Source organism: Crocodylus porosus, unplaced genomic scaffold (genome assembly GCF_001723895.1).
Source record: "Crocodylus porosus isolate Cpor-Errol unplaced genomic scaffold, CroPor_comp1, whole genome shotgun sequence".
Classification (NCBI taxonomy): domain Eukaryota; kingdom Metazoa; phylum Chordata; order Crocodylia; family Crocodylidae; genus Crocodylus; species Crocodylus porosus.
In genome coordinates, this window is record NW_017728949.1 from 18938720 (window position 1) to 18954759 (window position 16040).

At 40.8% G+C, this 16040-nt stretch overlaps 1 protein-coding gene across 1 annotated transcript in view; it reads right to left on the bottom strand.

Annotated features, from left to right (window-relative positions):
* MCM3AP (minichromosome maintenance complex component 3 associated protein) overlaps positions 1 to 16040 on the bottom strand; it is a 48479-nt gene that overhangs the window by 15888 nt on the left and 16551 nt on the right. The window contains exons 9-17 of the mRNA XM_019553521.1: positions 15663 to 15884; positions 12197 to 12438; positions 11183 to 11385; positions 9812 to 9912; positions 7569 to 7700; positions 6206 to 6319; positions 3803 to 3955; positions 1722 to 1919; positions 1285 to 1353 (exon numbers count right to left, since the gene is read on the bottom strand). Of these exons, the coding sequence (XP_019409066.1) occupies positions 1285 to 1353; positions 1722 to 1919; positions 3803 to 3955; positions 6206 to 6319; positions 7569 to 7700; positions 9812 to 9912; positions 11183 to 11385; positions 12197 to 12438; positions 15663 to 15884 (1434 nt within the window). The remainder of the gene's footprint in view (positions 1 to 1284; positions 1354 to 1721; positions 1920 to 3802; positions 3956 to 6205; positions 6320 to 7568; positions 7701 to 9811; positions 9913 to 11182; positions 11386 to 12196; positions 12439 to 15662; positions 15885 to 16040) is intronic.

Consider the following 16040-nt stretch of genomic DNA (forward strand, 5'->3'; position numbering starts at 1 on the left):
ACTTCCTGCCCTTTGGGCGGGGGGGCTGGACTCGATGATCTTCTGAGGTCCCTTCCAGCCCTAACGTCTATGAAATCTATGAAGTGCTTTTAAGTGTATACAATACAGTGATTTCCTAAACTTCCTTGCAGAAGCATTGAGAAAACTAATTGTTTGTCTAGCACAGTTTCCAAAAATTAGTAAACCAAGCTTTAAATTTATAAAACTCTCTTTTCAGGATTTTATAAAAAATTAGCTATTTATAATGTTCACAGCATCCACTTGCCTGAAATGTTGTAATCAATCATTACCATATATCTTTGGAAAGACTTGTAAATAAGCATAAAAGATACCGTGGGAATGTTTGAAAAGTCAAATCTTTGTTACTTTTTAAAAGTTTCAAAATTTTGGGGACATATTTCAAGAATGCTTGGCTTAAAAAGTCAGACAAATTCATTTTGTTCACCTCAACAAGGGCAGAAACCTTTGACTAGTTTTGACTACTTCAGTAAGTTGATTCACTGAATTTCTTTTTCTCTAAGCCCACAAGAGCCTGAGTTCATTAATTTCAGCTTATATGTAATTATTTATTTATTTAATTTACATGCCACCTTCCTAAGAAAGGGTCAGGTAAATTAGTATAGACATCTACAGCTGCAAACTAACGTCTTAACAAAATATGCATGTAAACTGAGTGGAACACTATTTAGATGCAAGTACTCTCTCTCTCTTTCCCCTCAACTGCTGCCATTTGGAATGAAGTATCTCCAGCTGCAGGACGTTTGCATATATCGGTATTATAGAGGCAACCTCCTAAAACTATGGAAACTGCAACTCACTTCACAACATCAATCTCTATCTAACCTTCAGTTGTGGGCTGAAGTGACCTACAGATCACCATTATCCTAAAAATAAGTCTGCAGTACTTATCAAAATTTAAACTGCAACTGAAGCCCATTAATTAAAGAACTGAACCCCTTCGTGTCACAGGCCAGAGACCATATCTCACTTATACGGTCTATATATGACCTTCACAAGACCATGCCTTACCTACCACTTGTTTTCTTTTAACTAACATTCAGACACTATGTGCTATAGGTAGAGGCCAGAGGATCAGGGTCCTTACATTTTAGAGGACCCACTCTGGCAATCTAAGAATGCTTGCTACTTTCCTTTAGCTATGTATATGCTAGGGAACTGGCTCGGAAAAATATAACAAAATATAATCCACACAACTTTGCACCAATATTTTCAAGGTTCGAAGTATTTTTGTTATAATGTAGCTTCAATGAAACTACAACATACCAGAGCAGCAGCTGGTAAAGGTACTGAACTTTCATTTGATGCGTAGTCTTGTTTCTCAGCCATCGTAACCTGGAAACAGAAGAGAGGGTATTTCCAGTTGTGTGAAAGAAATTCCAACTTCAATAAAAAAAAGTGTGTCAGGAAGAGCTCTGAAGAACTCCTGGAAGTTTGTTTGTTTTTTTTATTATGGGAGAAATTAGAGAAAAGTTCTCTCCAAATTTATTTTCAGTTTGTATCCCTTGTGCATCTGACTCTCAGTATGCAGTGATTGAGATTTTGTGGTTTTTTCCCTTCACAAAAAGTATATAAGAAAATGCAACTGTAAAAATCTATAAATATTGGTGGAGGAACCCAGAAGTACACAAAACTTTCAACCTACTTTTTGAAATAATCCAGACTTCTTCAAACTGAATGCATCCTTTTAAGAGTGTTCTTACCTAGTGCAGGAGATGCCCAGCTTTCCTGCATGTCCCAAGTTTACAATCCTCTTAGCAAGGTTCTCTTCTGCAATGGGACACTCAGCACTGGGGGATAATGCTTTCAGTTTGTTTTTTGGATCCACACAACAGGGAGCTGCCGGGAAAGCCCTCATTTGACGCTTCAGCTTCTTCCGTGCCGCTACTGCTTCCCTCCATCTTTACAAAAGAACACGGTGATATGATTTATTAATGAACATTTGCTAAATCTTACCTTATTTTCACAGATCCTTTCTTCATCACTTTTTGCACCTATTTGGGCACTTTAGTTTTAGCAAATCAGAGAACAGTTGTTGCCTCCCAGAGGCACTGAATTGGACATGCCAGCAGAATACCAGAGCCACATCCAGATGAGTGCGGTCGTGCAGTATGTGGCACCGCAGAGACATCTGTGCCACATACCACACATGCAGTTGTTCTCTGCACTGCAAAGAGATCCTGCATCAAAAATCCCTGCACAAAAAAAAAAGCAGACTGACAAATATGGGGGCAGCGCGCACTGCCCCAAACTGGAGTCTGGCCAGCTGAAGCCGTGCTCTGGCTGCTGGCCAGGCTTCAAGTGACAGGATTGCGATTGCTGCAGCCCCAGCAGGCCCCCACAAGGACCCCAGGTAAGGTTGTTGGGGCCAGCCCAGTGCTGGCCCCAACCCCTCTACCCCACCCTGGGTAACCTGCTGTGTGCCAGAAGGTGCGAGGCACAGGCATTCCCCAGGGACACAAATGTCTACACTTCTGTGGATGCAGCCCAGGAGGCTTCTCCCCACCAAAAACCAAGACTGGGTAGTGCACACTGAAAAGTTAGGCACCTGACTTCTGTTCCTCCTTACTATAACTGCCATTTGGGATTTAAAATCATAACAGCCAAGTGGTTCCTGTAGTCAGGCACTAAAGAGCCCAGACCCAGACTTGAGAAATCTATGCAAAATGCTTGATTTGAAAATATTTTTTCCTTGATTTCAGTGTTCTTAGTCTGTGCATGTACAGCGATCTGTATATAATCAGATGTTTTGCTTTCCCCAAATTGCATGCCAGCCTCTCCCTTGTTGAAAATACCCTTAACAATAAGGTCCATCCCAACCCTAAGAGTTTATGGGTGTGGTTAAAGCACGCAATAACACACTTGGAAATCATTTGGTTAGCTTTATGGCCAGCTGATTTTGAATCCCCAGACAATTACCAGGAACTCATTTGCAGCAGGTTTGACTAGAAAACCTACTCTGAAGCTATATCAAGACGCCTTAAAACTCAACCACTGAAGGAGGGGAAAGGAAAAAAAACCCGGTGTATTTTTTAATTAAATATTATATACATACAGGATCTGCTGGTTAAACGATGCTTTATTAAAGCAGAACTATTTTGATATTAATAATTTCAAAAGAATTGAGATAGTGCAATGTAAAATTACACACATGTGGATATACACATACATGTACACCCACATATATACATATATTTGTAGTCTCTCCCTTTTTGATCTTTACCCTTGTTCCATAACAATAAATTCCTATTCTCTGTTCTGGTTGTCCCTGATATTTTTTAAATAGCTACAAAAGAAACTCTGCTAACTTCCTTCCACTAACAAAATAACCCAGAAGCCACAAGAATGTATTTCATATCTTTACAGTCTCTCAAAGTCTTCCCCATCCCTCACAGAGAAACATATGAGCCTTGCAGTGCACCACAAAGGCCAGTACACTATAGCTCTGTTTGACCACTGACAAGCACATCTGAAGCTGAAAGGCCACACAGAGATGAGCCTCCTTTTGTTTAAGCAGGGGTCCCCATCAAGCACCTCCACAGATCTGAACAGGGAACAGTACATCTCTCAGTATTCAGTCCCAGACCATTCAGTTTTGTATCTAACTGTTAGATACTTCTTAAAATTAAAAACACAGCAAGTTCAAGTCTGAACTTAAACATTACAGGGTCCTGACAATATAAACAAACAATATGCTAGTAGCAAATAGTAATATTACATTCTGGTAAAATACACTTGAAGCTGTTCTCAAGAGCTGCAACTGTAGGATACCCTGACAACTTACCGCTGCAGATATTTGCAGAAGCACTGGAGTTCCTGGAGCGTTTCCTTAGCACTTTGGAATATCTCCTCTTCCAGAAACAGGTGCATGATGTCAGCACAGACTTCTTCTGAGCAACGGGCAATGCGAGCTCTGCGATCCCTTTCCAAAGCACACCTAGTTTAGAATGAAAAAAAAGAAAATTCCAAGGCCAAAATCCCCAGAAAGCAGTACATAGCTGTAAGAGCTGAATACAGCTAAAAATTATACATCTGCACTATAAATAATAAAAAAAAGGTTACTTAATTTTTAACCTTCTGAAAGCCACAAGATTTTTAAGAAATCTGTTAACCTACACAAAAGGAAAAACAGTACCGTGTTTTCTTGCACACAACACAGACCTTTCCCCCAAAAACTAGCAGCTGGAAATTGGAATGAGTTATTTTTTATATATATGGAATATCGTAAGAAGAGATTCTGATCCTTAAGGGTGAAACCAAAAGTAAAATATACAGTGATCCACAGGGAGCAGAAAAATTAACAGGTTCAGCTCCCCAGTTGATGATACACAGTCACTTACTGGGTTTCACTCTGGGTTCCAAAAACAAAGGTGTATATTCCAGTATGTGAGAGAATATGATATTCTAAGCACACATAGTAACTGTTGAAAGTCATTGCATTATCATTCTGATCACAGGCTCCTGAGTGGAAGTCTATAGCAGAGGCCAAAACCTGCTGAGGACACAATACAGCTGGTGTTCACAAGTAGCGAACAGGTGGGCTGTGACCTGGGGGGCCCCATGTGGAAGTGGAGTAGACTCAGTCCTTAGAAAAGTACAGGTGCCGTCTCACATGTGGCCAGGATCCCATGAGACTAAGCAAAGGGATCAGAAGTAAAACTCTCCATGAACTGTGACAGTTCCTTATTAAATGGAGGGATTATTGTTAGTGGATATGAGATGTTGCCAGTTTTCTACTAGCTGAACATGCTCTCTTGTCTGTTCTGAAACCTGGCCAGCCCATGCTTCCTTATCCCATCATTCTTTACTTTACTACTTCAGAGGTATGACATAGATAAGTGGTGCTCAACCTGTTTGGCAGGTGGGCCAGATGGGCAGTGCCCAAGACATCCACAGGTTGAATCCAGCTGATGGACCCAATCCAGCATGGGGCAGTCAAGGCTGGGCGCCATCTGGCCATGCAGAGAGGGACAGGGAGCATCCCGGTTCCAACCTGGCTCTGTGGGAGGGAAGAAGGGGGCTAGGCCATGGCCTCAACCCATGCCCACAGGAAAAGGGGGCTTGACCCAACCCCATGAAGAAGTGGGGGAGGGGAAGGGAGCTGGCTCCAACCTGGATCTACGGGAGAAGGGAGATGTGGCCCAGCCCTGTCCAGCCCAGGGAGGAGGGATATGACCCAGCCTCATCCAGCCGTATGTGTGGTAGGAGGGGGGATGACCTGGGTTTGTGGTGCTCAGGTTTGGGGAATTAGGCAGTGAGGGGAAGAACATCTGTATTTATTGCCATCACTCCCCTGCCACCAAATTTTCCAATCCCTGGGGAGCCCTGTGGGCTGGATACCCATGGCTTCTGGGCCACATTTGGCCTGTGGGCCAGAGATTGAGCACAGAGTATAGAACATAAAGTAATAGACCAGAAAGATGAATGCAGTTACAGCCTGGAGGTGTACGAACTTCCTCTACATTCACTTTGAGGTTTTTATTGAGCAATCCTAAGGGTAAATGAAGCCCAAAACAGCAATGTTCCTTCAGGAGCTATTCCATCTAGAAAGTTGGGTTCAGTGTAGCAGGACTAAGTGGTAAGTTTGTGGAGATCTCTTGCCCCTGTAGACTTGGGAGACTCATATCCCCCCTGGATTTATGATATTGGGAGGCATCTCTTCCAACTCCATGAATACCCATTTTGAAAAAAGGAAGTCTGCCTTCAAGACCTGATATCCCAACCTATCCATTTGTAGCTTGACTGTTAGTCATATTTTTATTTCCCACCCCACCAGCAACAAATACTGTAAAAGAGGGAAATCCTGAATACACGTTCCTGATATTTCTTAGGTAAAGAATAGCTCTTCCCTGACCCACGAGACCATGGCTTTTTGATGTACCTCTATGAAGTCATAAAAAGGAACAAATCTGTGTTTTCCTTTGTAGGTTATTTTTTATATAGAAACACGCAGTAAAATTTTTTTTGCCTTTTGAATAAGAATGTACCGTGAAAGGGAATAAGGCATTTTTTAAAGTTAACTGAATTTCTATTACAATCGTCCTGTACATTTCGCACTGTATGTAAAGGAAAGATTAGCAAGATCTCCATCATTATTTGCCAAATTCTCACCTTCTCAGAAAAGTATTTTGCCCTACAGGTGCTGTTATGTTTTGAACTATACATTGCTAATGTTCATTCCACTTACTTTAGTTCACTGGCTGAAGTCTCCTGAACACTTTCTTTTACTACTTCTTCTGTCAGCTCTATACTCAGGGACTGGCTCAACTGTTTTATTAATTGTTCTCTTTCTTGCTTCCGTCTAAAGGATAGAAAGTATGACATACAATAGTCAGCAGAGTTATAAATCACTGCATAACACATGCATGCAATGTTAACACCACTGATGATTTTTCTTTATTAACATTAAACCCCACATCAAACTCACTTATATTTCTCAAAGAAACAGAAGTTGCAGTTTTGCTGTATAACCAGCTTTGCAGGGAACCTAGTTACTTGAGACTCCTCAGCAATAAAAACCAACTGTATCTTGCTTTGAAAATGGGAATATCTATTATGTGAAACAAAACCATTAAAAGATAACTACTGAGACAAAGTCAACACAGGTGACAGACATCATTAGTATACTTGGAAATTACCCTGGCCTGCATTTTTCTGGAGAAGGTTACAGGGAGAAGAGGATGTGCAAGATGTATAGATACAGACTTATAAAATCTCTGCTGTTTTTGTTAGTAGTGTAGATATTTATCTATTTCTATGATAACTATCAAGCTATCTTGCTACACCAGCGGCAAAGAGTTAGCTCAGTTTTGGAAGATTTCACACATCTCATGAAAGTTGGACAATGTCTTAAAGATGCTGGTTCATAATGGACCATACTACAAATTTATTCTTGGAAGTCTGGCTTCATTCCCCTGGTGAAATGCACACATCATATGAGATTAGGTTCTGAGGATTCAGGACAAAGGGACTTTGAAGTAAATAAAAAAGAGCCTGCAAACTCCAGGGGAGAGATTGATGAAAAGAGGAAGAAGTAGCAGGAGGTTCAGTTTTCTTCACCCTAGTCCAATGCTGGGTGGTTCCAGGGAAAGTATAACCTACTTGCAAGGATTGCTAAGATTTAGCTAGGTCAGTCCATGTATAGGCTTTCTGTTGTTTTAACTCCTTTCTTCTCTGTCAGTTATGTTCTGCTGGAAAAAGACTTTGTTATTAATAAACAGTCACTGCACTTTCATGGTGGTTGGAAGTCCCAAAGACATTTCTATAGCAGGGATTCAAAACCCAGTTGGGCCTGCTGAGGGCAGGCAGCTGGTGATCAAGGTTCGATCTCAGGTCCCAGTTTAAGAGTGCAGCAAACTGTGGGATTCCATTCTGAGAGAAGGATAGGCACAAGGCCCTTTGACAGATGATAATTTCATGTTGTTATGGGGGGGGGGGGGAAGGTTTCACACCAGTAACCTTTACAGCTATCCAAGCCCCTCAAATTTGCACTACCTGATCTAACAACATTTACAAGGCACAGGAGACAAAAGAAATATCAAGAGACTCACCTCTCTTCCTCCACTCTGCGCTTTTCCTCTTGGACTCGTTCCCTTTCCGCACTGAATACATCTGTTGCCACTTGCCTAAGAACCTCCATTGTCACTTCAGTTACAAGTTCCTCTATGGCAGCATCAGAGGCACTACATGAAAAACAGTAGTTCTCTTTGACCAAAATTTCTGGTTTGCACAATCTCTAAATGAAAGGCACAGAGTTTTTGTGCTGTTCTATAATGATATCCTCTAGTTCAGACCCATTTTTGTTCCTTAAAACTTACAGAAATCAAACTTGTGAATATTCTGCTTTGATAGTACAGAGTAGTCATCACCTGGGAGGAAGAATGAGCAAGTCTGGACCCTTTTGAGGCAGACTTTATTTTAGACATTCCTTAATTAGTCTGTAGTTTTAGAGTACTTAAATAATTATCTTTTAAACAGTGACACTCAACCTCACAAAACTCATAGAACCCAGTCAGCTCTCAGATCAAATTTCTTGGTGCTCACTGAATTTACTTGTAGCAACTTCCAATCCTGCAATAAAAAGGACAAGAACTAAAGACTATTGGATTGCTTGTAATAAGAAAATCACTTATGGTTTAAAAAAAAAAAAAAAAAAAAAGTCTTTATCACCCTTAGCAAAAATGCACCTTTGAGGCTGAATGTTACTTTTAAAAGTTGATTATTCTAAGTATTCTGAAACTACAGTCACTCAGGAATGTCTAAAATATACCATGACTTGAAATATACTGAAGAAGATCCTAACTTGAGGAGACATGAACAAGGACTGCATAAGATACAACCCTCTAAAAAAAACTTAAGGGCATTTATACACATACCTTTGTCTGCTCCAACATGCCGGAAATCCGGTGCATCGGAGCAAACTTGATTAATCAAGTCTGCTTTGCATACAAGCTGCTGTGCACTGTGCTGTGTCGCGTGCAGTTGTATAAGTGGCGAAAGGCACGTCAGCATACAGAAACCAGCAGTGGTATGCTTTTGAACTAGCACACCTTCCATGTATTTTAGCTTGAAAGTGTGCTGCCACCATTTTCTCAGCACTGATAGGCATTTTGCCATTTATACAAATGTATAGGTCATGGTACCAGGTAGAACATGTGTACAAATGCCTTAAGTTAACAAAAATCATCTGCTTCTTCCAATACTCCTTCAATCAGTAGCTAGGGCTCAAATGGTTACTCTGATCCTCCCAAACTGACTTTACCTAGTGCAACACCATTGCTGTTTTGGAGAAACAATATTAAGAAGTATTATTGAGCGAACCGGTAACTATACTAACATGGATTAACCCAAACAGGCAAAACAAAGAGTACAATAAACGAATGGAACAAGTTAGCACTCTGCTGCAAGCAGGGGGTCTGCAGGAAGTCTGGTATCAACATGAGTGGGGTCAAGGTGGCATGTTATGAATGCAGAATATGAACTATACCTATGCACTGCAAATTCAAGACTTACTTTTGGTGTTTTAAGAATGAGTATTGTATACGCTCCTTGCCTTTGTGCCTACATTTCGCAGGGCCCCCCTTTGGAAGTTTTGCCCTCAGATCAGAATTTTTGGTAGAAGACTATTTAGAGACATAAAATCCACATGCAGACTCCAATTTTACTTTAGAAGGATTGTTTAGGAAATTAGCATTAAACAAATGAAAGCTGGAAGGTTCTAGTAAGCAACTGAGATCATATTCTAGAAATGAGATCTAGTAATCATTGCTCATGTTCTTTTTCTCCTTTTCTGAATAAAGAGTTGTTCCAATGGTAAATTACCCTCCGTGTTTAAAAAAAAATAGGCACCTAATGTATAGTATGAATTTTTTCAGGTTTTAGGGGAACTGCCTGGGCACCAAAATTTCTGATCAATGGGCTGCCTTGGCTACATTTGATGTGGAGAGTCAACCTAAAAATCCTTTTCAGATCCATTACCTGATTTTTATGAAAACTAGTTTTACATTGCAGCCAATCAACTGAATTTTAAACCATCACAGTGCTTAGTCTGAAGGAATAAAAAAGATTTTATTAAATGTATAGACACACTGCATTTCAGGAGAGGAAGCATTAATTTAAATGCAGTGAAGGAACCAAGCACAGGTACCATGACTCTCGATACTGCCCATCCAATCAATACCTTCCCCTCTCCAATACAAATGTATTAGCTATCACTGTTTTTAGATTAGTCTTGATATAAAATAGCATTCAGATGATGAAAAGCCCCTGTGACATCAGTAAGAACTGCCTTTACCACATTGCTGCAGTCACATAAGCCAGTCCTGCTTTGCCAATTTCTTTACATTCTCCTCTGAGGACATCATGCACAAGGTTCTCCATCACTTCCACTATTTCCTAAAATGCATAGAAAGAAGAATTCAGAGTGAATATTCAATAGTGAAACAGAATAGCACCAGCTTTAAGCCCACTGGTGATAAATAAGGTAGCTGAAATGGAGGAAGAATCCTAAGAACTGGTGAATTTAGAGTTCATAAAAAAAAAAACTCTCATCTTTTTACTTACAAATTAAGCAAACTCAATCCAGAAGTTGAAACTACAGCATGAAAACCCACTACGCCTTTTTTTTAGTTGCTTTTAAATATCAATGGCTGTGAAAAACACTAAATACATCAAGAAATACTCCTGAGAGTTGGACTGTAAGCGTTACATCTCCCTAATTAAGGTGATGACGAATCAATACTGCAAGTTAGTTTGCTCTAGCTGGGATTGAGCGGGTTGCCTGTTAACCAGTTTGCAAGATTGGCCATGGTCCCACATTTAAGGACAGCTCAAACACCAGCCTACAAAATACACCTTCCTGAAGTAGCTCCATGACTGCACAGCAGCTGCTGCCTGTTATTCAGTCCCTACCCTCCTTGTTCTTGCTTCTGGCTTTAGATCCTTAGATTGAATGCCAACCCCTGACTTTTGGCTACTGACCTCTGCTTAGTTTTGTCTTTGGCTTCTCCCTCTCAGATTGTGCCCTAGTCTTAGCCCAACTCCTGACCCAAGGCTAGTATCTCACTTTCTGTCTTTGGCTCTAATCCCAAGCTATACTTTTTTTCAGGAGCACCCATGTCATGGTCCTAATAGGACAAACAAACTGGTTCCCATTTCCAGCCTCAACCACTGGATAGAACTACCTCAGTCTCAGTCCTGAAGGCAATTGTTCAAGTACTGAATCATTAATGAACAGTGTCATTAATAAGGTGGGGTCATTGTTTTCTGCTCCCTAATGACTTTTCCTTAGGCATTCCCAATTAAGTGCTAAACCTTGCTTGGCCTACAAGATTTGGTAAGACAACAGCAGTAGGTAACATTGTCAGCATGGTTATCAGACATTAAGCTGCCCTTAACAGTTGAAGTCAATTCCCAGGCGCCATAATGAAGATGTCCCTTAGTTTCTCAGGTTTATGGAAGTTCAGAATAACAATTATTATATACCCCAAACTCTGAAGCACCAAATTTCTCCTCTGACCTTTATCATGTGAAATACAGGAATTCCTAAGCACCACCCAAAAAAGGTCTATTCAAGTGTCAACAATATGTGGCAGAAAGGCATCTCAAATCAAAATTCAATAGACATTTCCTGAGATGGTGCATCTTAGGAACAAAAGCCCCTTACCGTGTCTGTGTATACAGGCTGCAGTTTTGGAGCAGCAAGTTCAGGCTGCACAATAGGCTGGAAAGGGGACTGTGCAGAGGGAGGCAATGGTGCAGGAGGACGAGATAACAGTGATGGCAAAGGCTGACATGGAGGCTGGACTCGGATAATTGCCACTTCAGACTCCAAACCTTTTTCTTCTGCTCTTCCTTCTACAGCAGAAACTAAAAAGACAAGATCCATCCATTAGAAAAGTCTAAGAATATATCATGTTTGTATACTGTTTGTCTGAGGCAACAGAAGCATTAACTCAGTAGTCTGAAAAAAGTAACTACAACAGAAATGAACAAATACAGCACAATCTGTTATAAGAAACCCCCAGGGGAATAAGAGAAAAGTTCATTGAAAGAGGGTGTGGTGCCAAGTTAGCTGATTTGCTAAATCATCATAATGAAAACATTGTTAAAAGTGGGAGTTCGTTATAAACAAAATTTGTTCTGTAACTGATAGCACTGATTAAACAAATCAGGTCTCCTTTTTTGTTCTCAACTTGTCTGCAAGTAATTCATTGTTCACTTAACACATTTTTAATTTATAGATCCCCTGTAAGAATTCTGCTGAAGCATTCAAGATCCAAGGTTCTAGATGAGTTCAATGGTTTGACTGAGCACACAGTATGGTTTCTACTTCCTGACTCACTAAGCCCAACTGTTTAGAATCAGGTTTCCACTGAAAATACCTATACTGGTAAATCCAAAATTTGATTTCTCCGAGTATATTTTCTGTTTTAGTGAATATTCCTTCCCAAAAGTTTGCTTGTCTGACTATATCTTAAACACAAATACCAAAAAGGGCATGAATATATCTGAAGAAAATTCTTCATTTTTAGTATTTATATAAAATTCACCTAGCTTCAACCCAGGTAAACTGAGGAAAAAGTTTTCATAGGAAAGAAAACCAACCTTGCCGTGAAATACTGTACCATGACATTTTTTGAACAGTAAAACATTAGCAGGGTCCAACTGTTGCTCTCACCTTTCATATCTATACTGGCTTTCTGACTGCTGCCTGCTGACTCCACAGTAGTAGTCCCGCCAGTGTATTTGTTCTGTCCATTGAAGCTACATATAGGTATGTGGTGAACTACTGGGGGTAGTGGCCCTCCATGTACAATTTCTCCAACTGACACAGTTAGCTTCTGCTTTATAAACAGTGACTTCCTTGGTTTGGGCAATACTTCAGGCTCCAGGAAAGCTGAGCGATTCAGTTCCACGTATCTAGTGAAAAAGAAAACAGAACAGACAAATATCATCATAGCCTGCACAAATCCAGTAGGACATAAAGGATGCAAAATACTCAAGCCTCTTATTACTGCACTCTTATTTCCAGCCATCTCATTTTATAATGAACTAGAAAAAAAAACACTGGGTACATCTACATGTGTACAGTTACTGCGCAGTAACCTAAAAATTACTACTCGGCATGGGCAGTATTCTCTGCTGCCAGAACCGTGGCTCCAGCATCTGCAGCCGCATACACCACGGCATCCGGCCACAGCCCACTTTCCTCAAAGAAGATGTAGGAACACTGGGAAGAGATTAGAGCAGAGGCCAGGGCTGTCCAGGGTGCTGACCAAGGCAGGCTCTCACAGTCACCCAGCAAGCTGTGTTACAGTGCCTTAAGGCATTACCAGCTACATGTGTAGACGCCAGCGTAAAACCATGTACTGCGCAGTAAGTTACGTGCAGTAAATGCAAGTGTGGACACGCCCACTGTGTATACTTACTGAGCATTAATTCAACAAAACCAGGTCACAGAATGGATACGCACGTTTTGAGTCAGCAACCCACCATTCAAGTTTACACAAAGTGTTTTGAAAAATCCCCCATGAAATGTACCTTGGTTTTAGGTACATTTTTAATGATAAACATACAATGTTTCCTGGGTAGTGCAGAATTTTGTCACAAGAACTGGGTAGTTATTTCATTTAGACTTGGAACTCCCCTTCAGCTTATCTGGTTGAGTTTTAGGTAATCCTTTTATAACCAACACTGGTTACCATGTGACAAAGTCTGCCCTGTTTTCTCTAACCTGAGTGGAAGAAATGCATCCTCCAGCTCCTTGTGCATCTTGTCTGTTACTGTGGAATTCTTTATAAGGCAGCAATGATGCTACTGGATATTTAAAATAAGTTCTCCAATGTAATCTACAGAACACTAGCAAGGATGCAGTGTACAAGGTTCAGTGCAGTTAGAAATGTTGGGTTACCACAACTGTTCTTCTTGGCCACAATTTCAGTTTTTGGATAGACCCAGAGTGGTGATGGAAAGAGCTCTGAAACAACTGCTCTCCACTTCAGAGACCGTGTAAGTTGAACTGCCCTTTTCTGGAAGCCTCATACATATTTATGCTGATTTATTTTACTGTTAACTCTATCTGCTTCAGGCAAGGATTTCTTAGGGTGACATCTTTTACTGGACCAACTTCATAGTTGAGATAAAGTTAGACAAGCTTTCAAATACAAGACAATGTTCAAATGATGAATGTCTTGCATTTAAAAGTTTGTCTGGCTTTATACCAACTATGCAGGTGGTTCAATAAAAGGTATCACCCTAAGAAATCCTTGCCATAATTCCTGGAACAACATGGCTACATCATCACTCTAACATTTCCTTTATCTGCTGGACATTTTCTAACACACAGCTTTGTGGATACAACTCCCATTGTACTTGAAATTTGGTTGTCATCCCAATTATTTATTTAGCAAATACAAATCTGCAAAGGAAAGCAATAGCCTTCTCATTAACTGAGTTCAAACTTATTAATCCAGCTCTTAGTTTGTAGAGGGGACACTCCTTGGTGATGTGTGGCACTGTCTGCATCTCTCCACAAATGCATGCTGGATTAGCATTAAGACCCCAGTGGTGAAGGTTGGCTGCACGGGGCCTTCGTCTGATCTGAACCTGTTTAGCAGATTACCATGGCAGCTGAAAGACAGCAGATTGACATGTGGGGTTTGTCACAAGGAACTTGTCTGTGACTTCCTGCAATTCCCATTCCTTGATCCAGAGGGCTACTGCAAACAGATCCTGGTCAGGGAGGCTGCTCCATAGGGGACATAGTGAAGGAAGGTGGGTCTTGGGTGGATTAAACAGACCGTTGTAGAGTAGTAAGTAAGGTGTATCACAAATGGTTACAATGAACTTTCAGTTCATCAGACGATGGATGTGTGGGGGAGTGATATTTGCAAGGACAGGAAGTCAGGGGAGGGGAGCTGAGTGGTGGATTCCAGTTATGATACGCTGCGTTCAGCTGACTGTCAACAAGATGCGCATGTGATGATCTTTGCCAGACAGATGTACAATATTCTGCTGCTGAGTATGATAGGGAAACAGCTGAAATCTGGAGTGCTGTGGCTGCAGCTCCCCACATTGATCCAGCAAGCTTGGCTAACATGTTGTTTCAGGATTTGACCTTTGCTGCTGTTTTCTTTAGATGTCCTCGCAAAGTCAGGGTTCTGTCTAAAGACACTCCCCAGTATGTTAGGGAGGGATCATGCTTTAGTCTCTGACCACCCATACAGATGTTAGGTTCTCTTTTTGGCATTGGCATTGTCGAGATGGAATACCCTGAATAGTTTTGGCAGGACTAGGCATGAGCCAGCATGTGGAGCAGTAGTCTACCTGCTTTGTCACATCTTCATTCAGGGTCTACTCCAGAGTGCAGAAAGATGGAGCTTGAGTAGCACAGCAGATGTCACCAGCATAGATGAACTTGCAGAATGCAGTTGTTGGTATTTGATGTATAAGTTGAACAGGGCTGGAGCCAGCACTGAGCCCTGTGGGAGTCTGTTGGCCTGTCACCCTGATGATCAGTCTGCTAGTCACTGATATGCCAGTAACAAACAGCCCAAGAATATTTGGCACTATTTATTCAACAAGGCTGCATGTCTCCTCTGTTTCTCCTACCATCTCCTCTGTTTCAAAGTTATATGACAGGTCTCTCCAAAAGAAGTGTGTACAGAAGGCATTACAAGGAGAGATCCAGTAGTGCTCTTTGCATTTCCCTACCCTGACCATCACTCTGTATAACAGTGATGTCAGCAAAATACTGTAGTATTCACAGTATTTCCAGTGTGGCATTACTTCCTATCTGTTGTCGGTTTGCTTGAATCTCTCTCACCCGCCACTACAATCCTACTTCTAATGGCCCCCCCATGCTCCTCTCTCCCATCTCCATTCTCTCATTTCAGCACACTCAACCCTTTTATGCAATCCTACGTCATGCCTCTTGAGGCTCAGAATGATAAAAATATAGAAATAAAAACAAACTAAGCAAACAAGCTATGCGCTGTATTATTATAGTTATCGCTTTGCTTTTATGTCAGCTTCCAGCCATGGCACTTTGCATTTTTTCCCCTATTTTATAATTTTTTGGAGGTAGGTTTTTACAGCACCCAGAGTCATTAGGCACTAACAGAAATAGAATTTGTATTGCTCACCCATCAGACACATTCAGGCTATAATCATTTATGAAGTGTGTAGCTTCTTGGCAATCTTTGAACAGAAGCATACGAACCACACTATCCAGAGGAAAGACAGTAGATCGTTGAGGGCTCACTGTGTAGGCAAAGTTGAGAGACTTAAGTGCCTCTCTGCGAATCTGAGAGGGGAAAAAAGCCAAATAAATGTTAAGTTTGTAAAATGTGTTGGACACAGCTGTTCTTCAACCCTGGATGTTAAAGCAACAATATCAAAATGAAAATCTGAATTCTGAAAAACAATTCTATGTTAACACCACCTAATTAATCAAACAGAAATGATAGTTTAAATTCTCTTTTAACCTTTTACTGTTTCCTTTTTTTTTTTTTTTTTTTTTT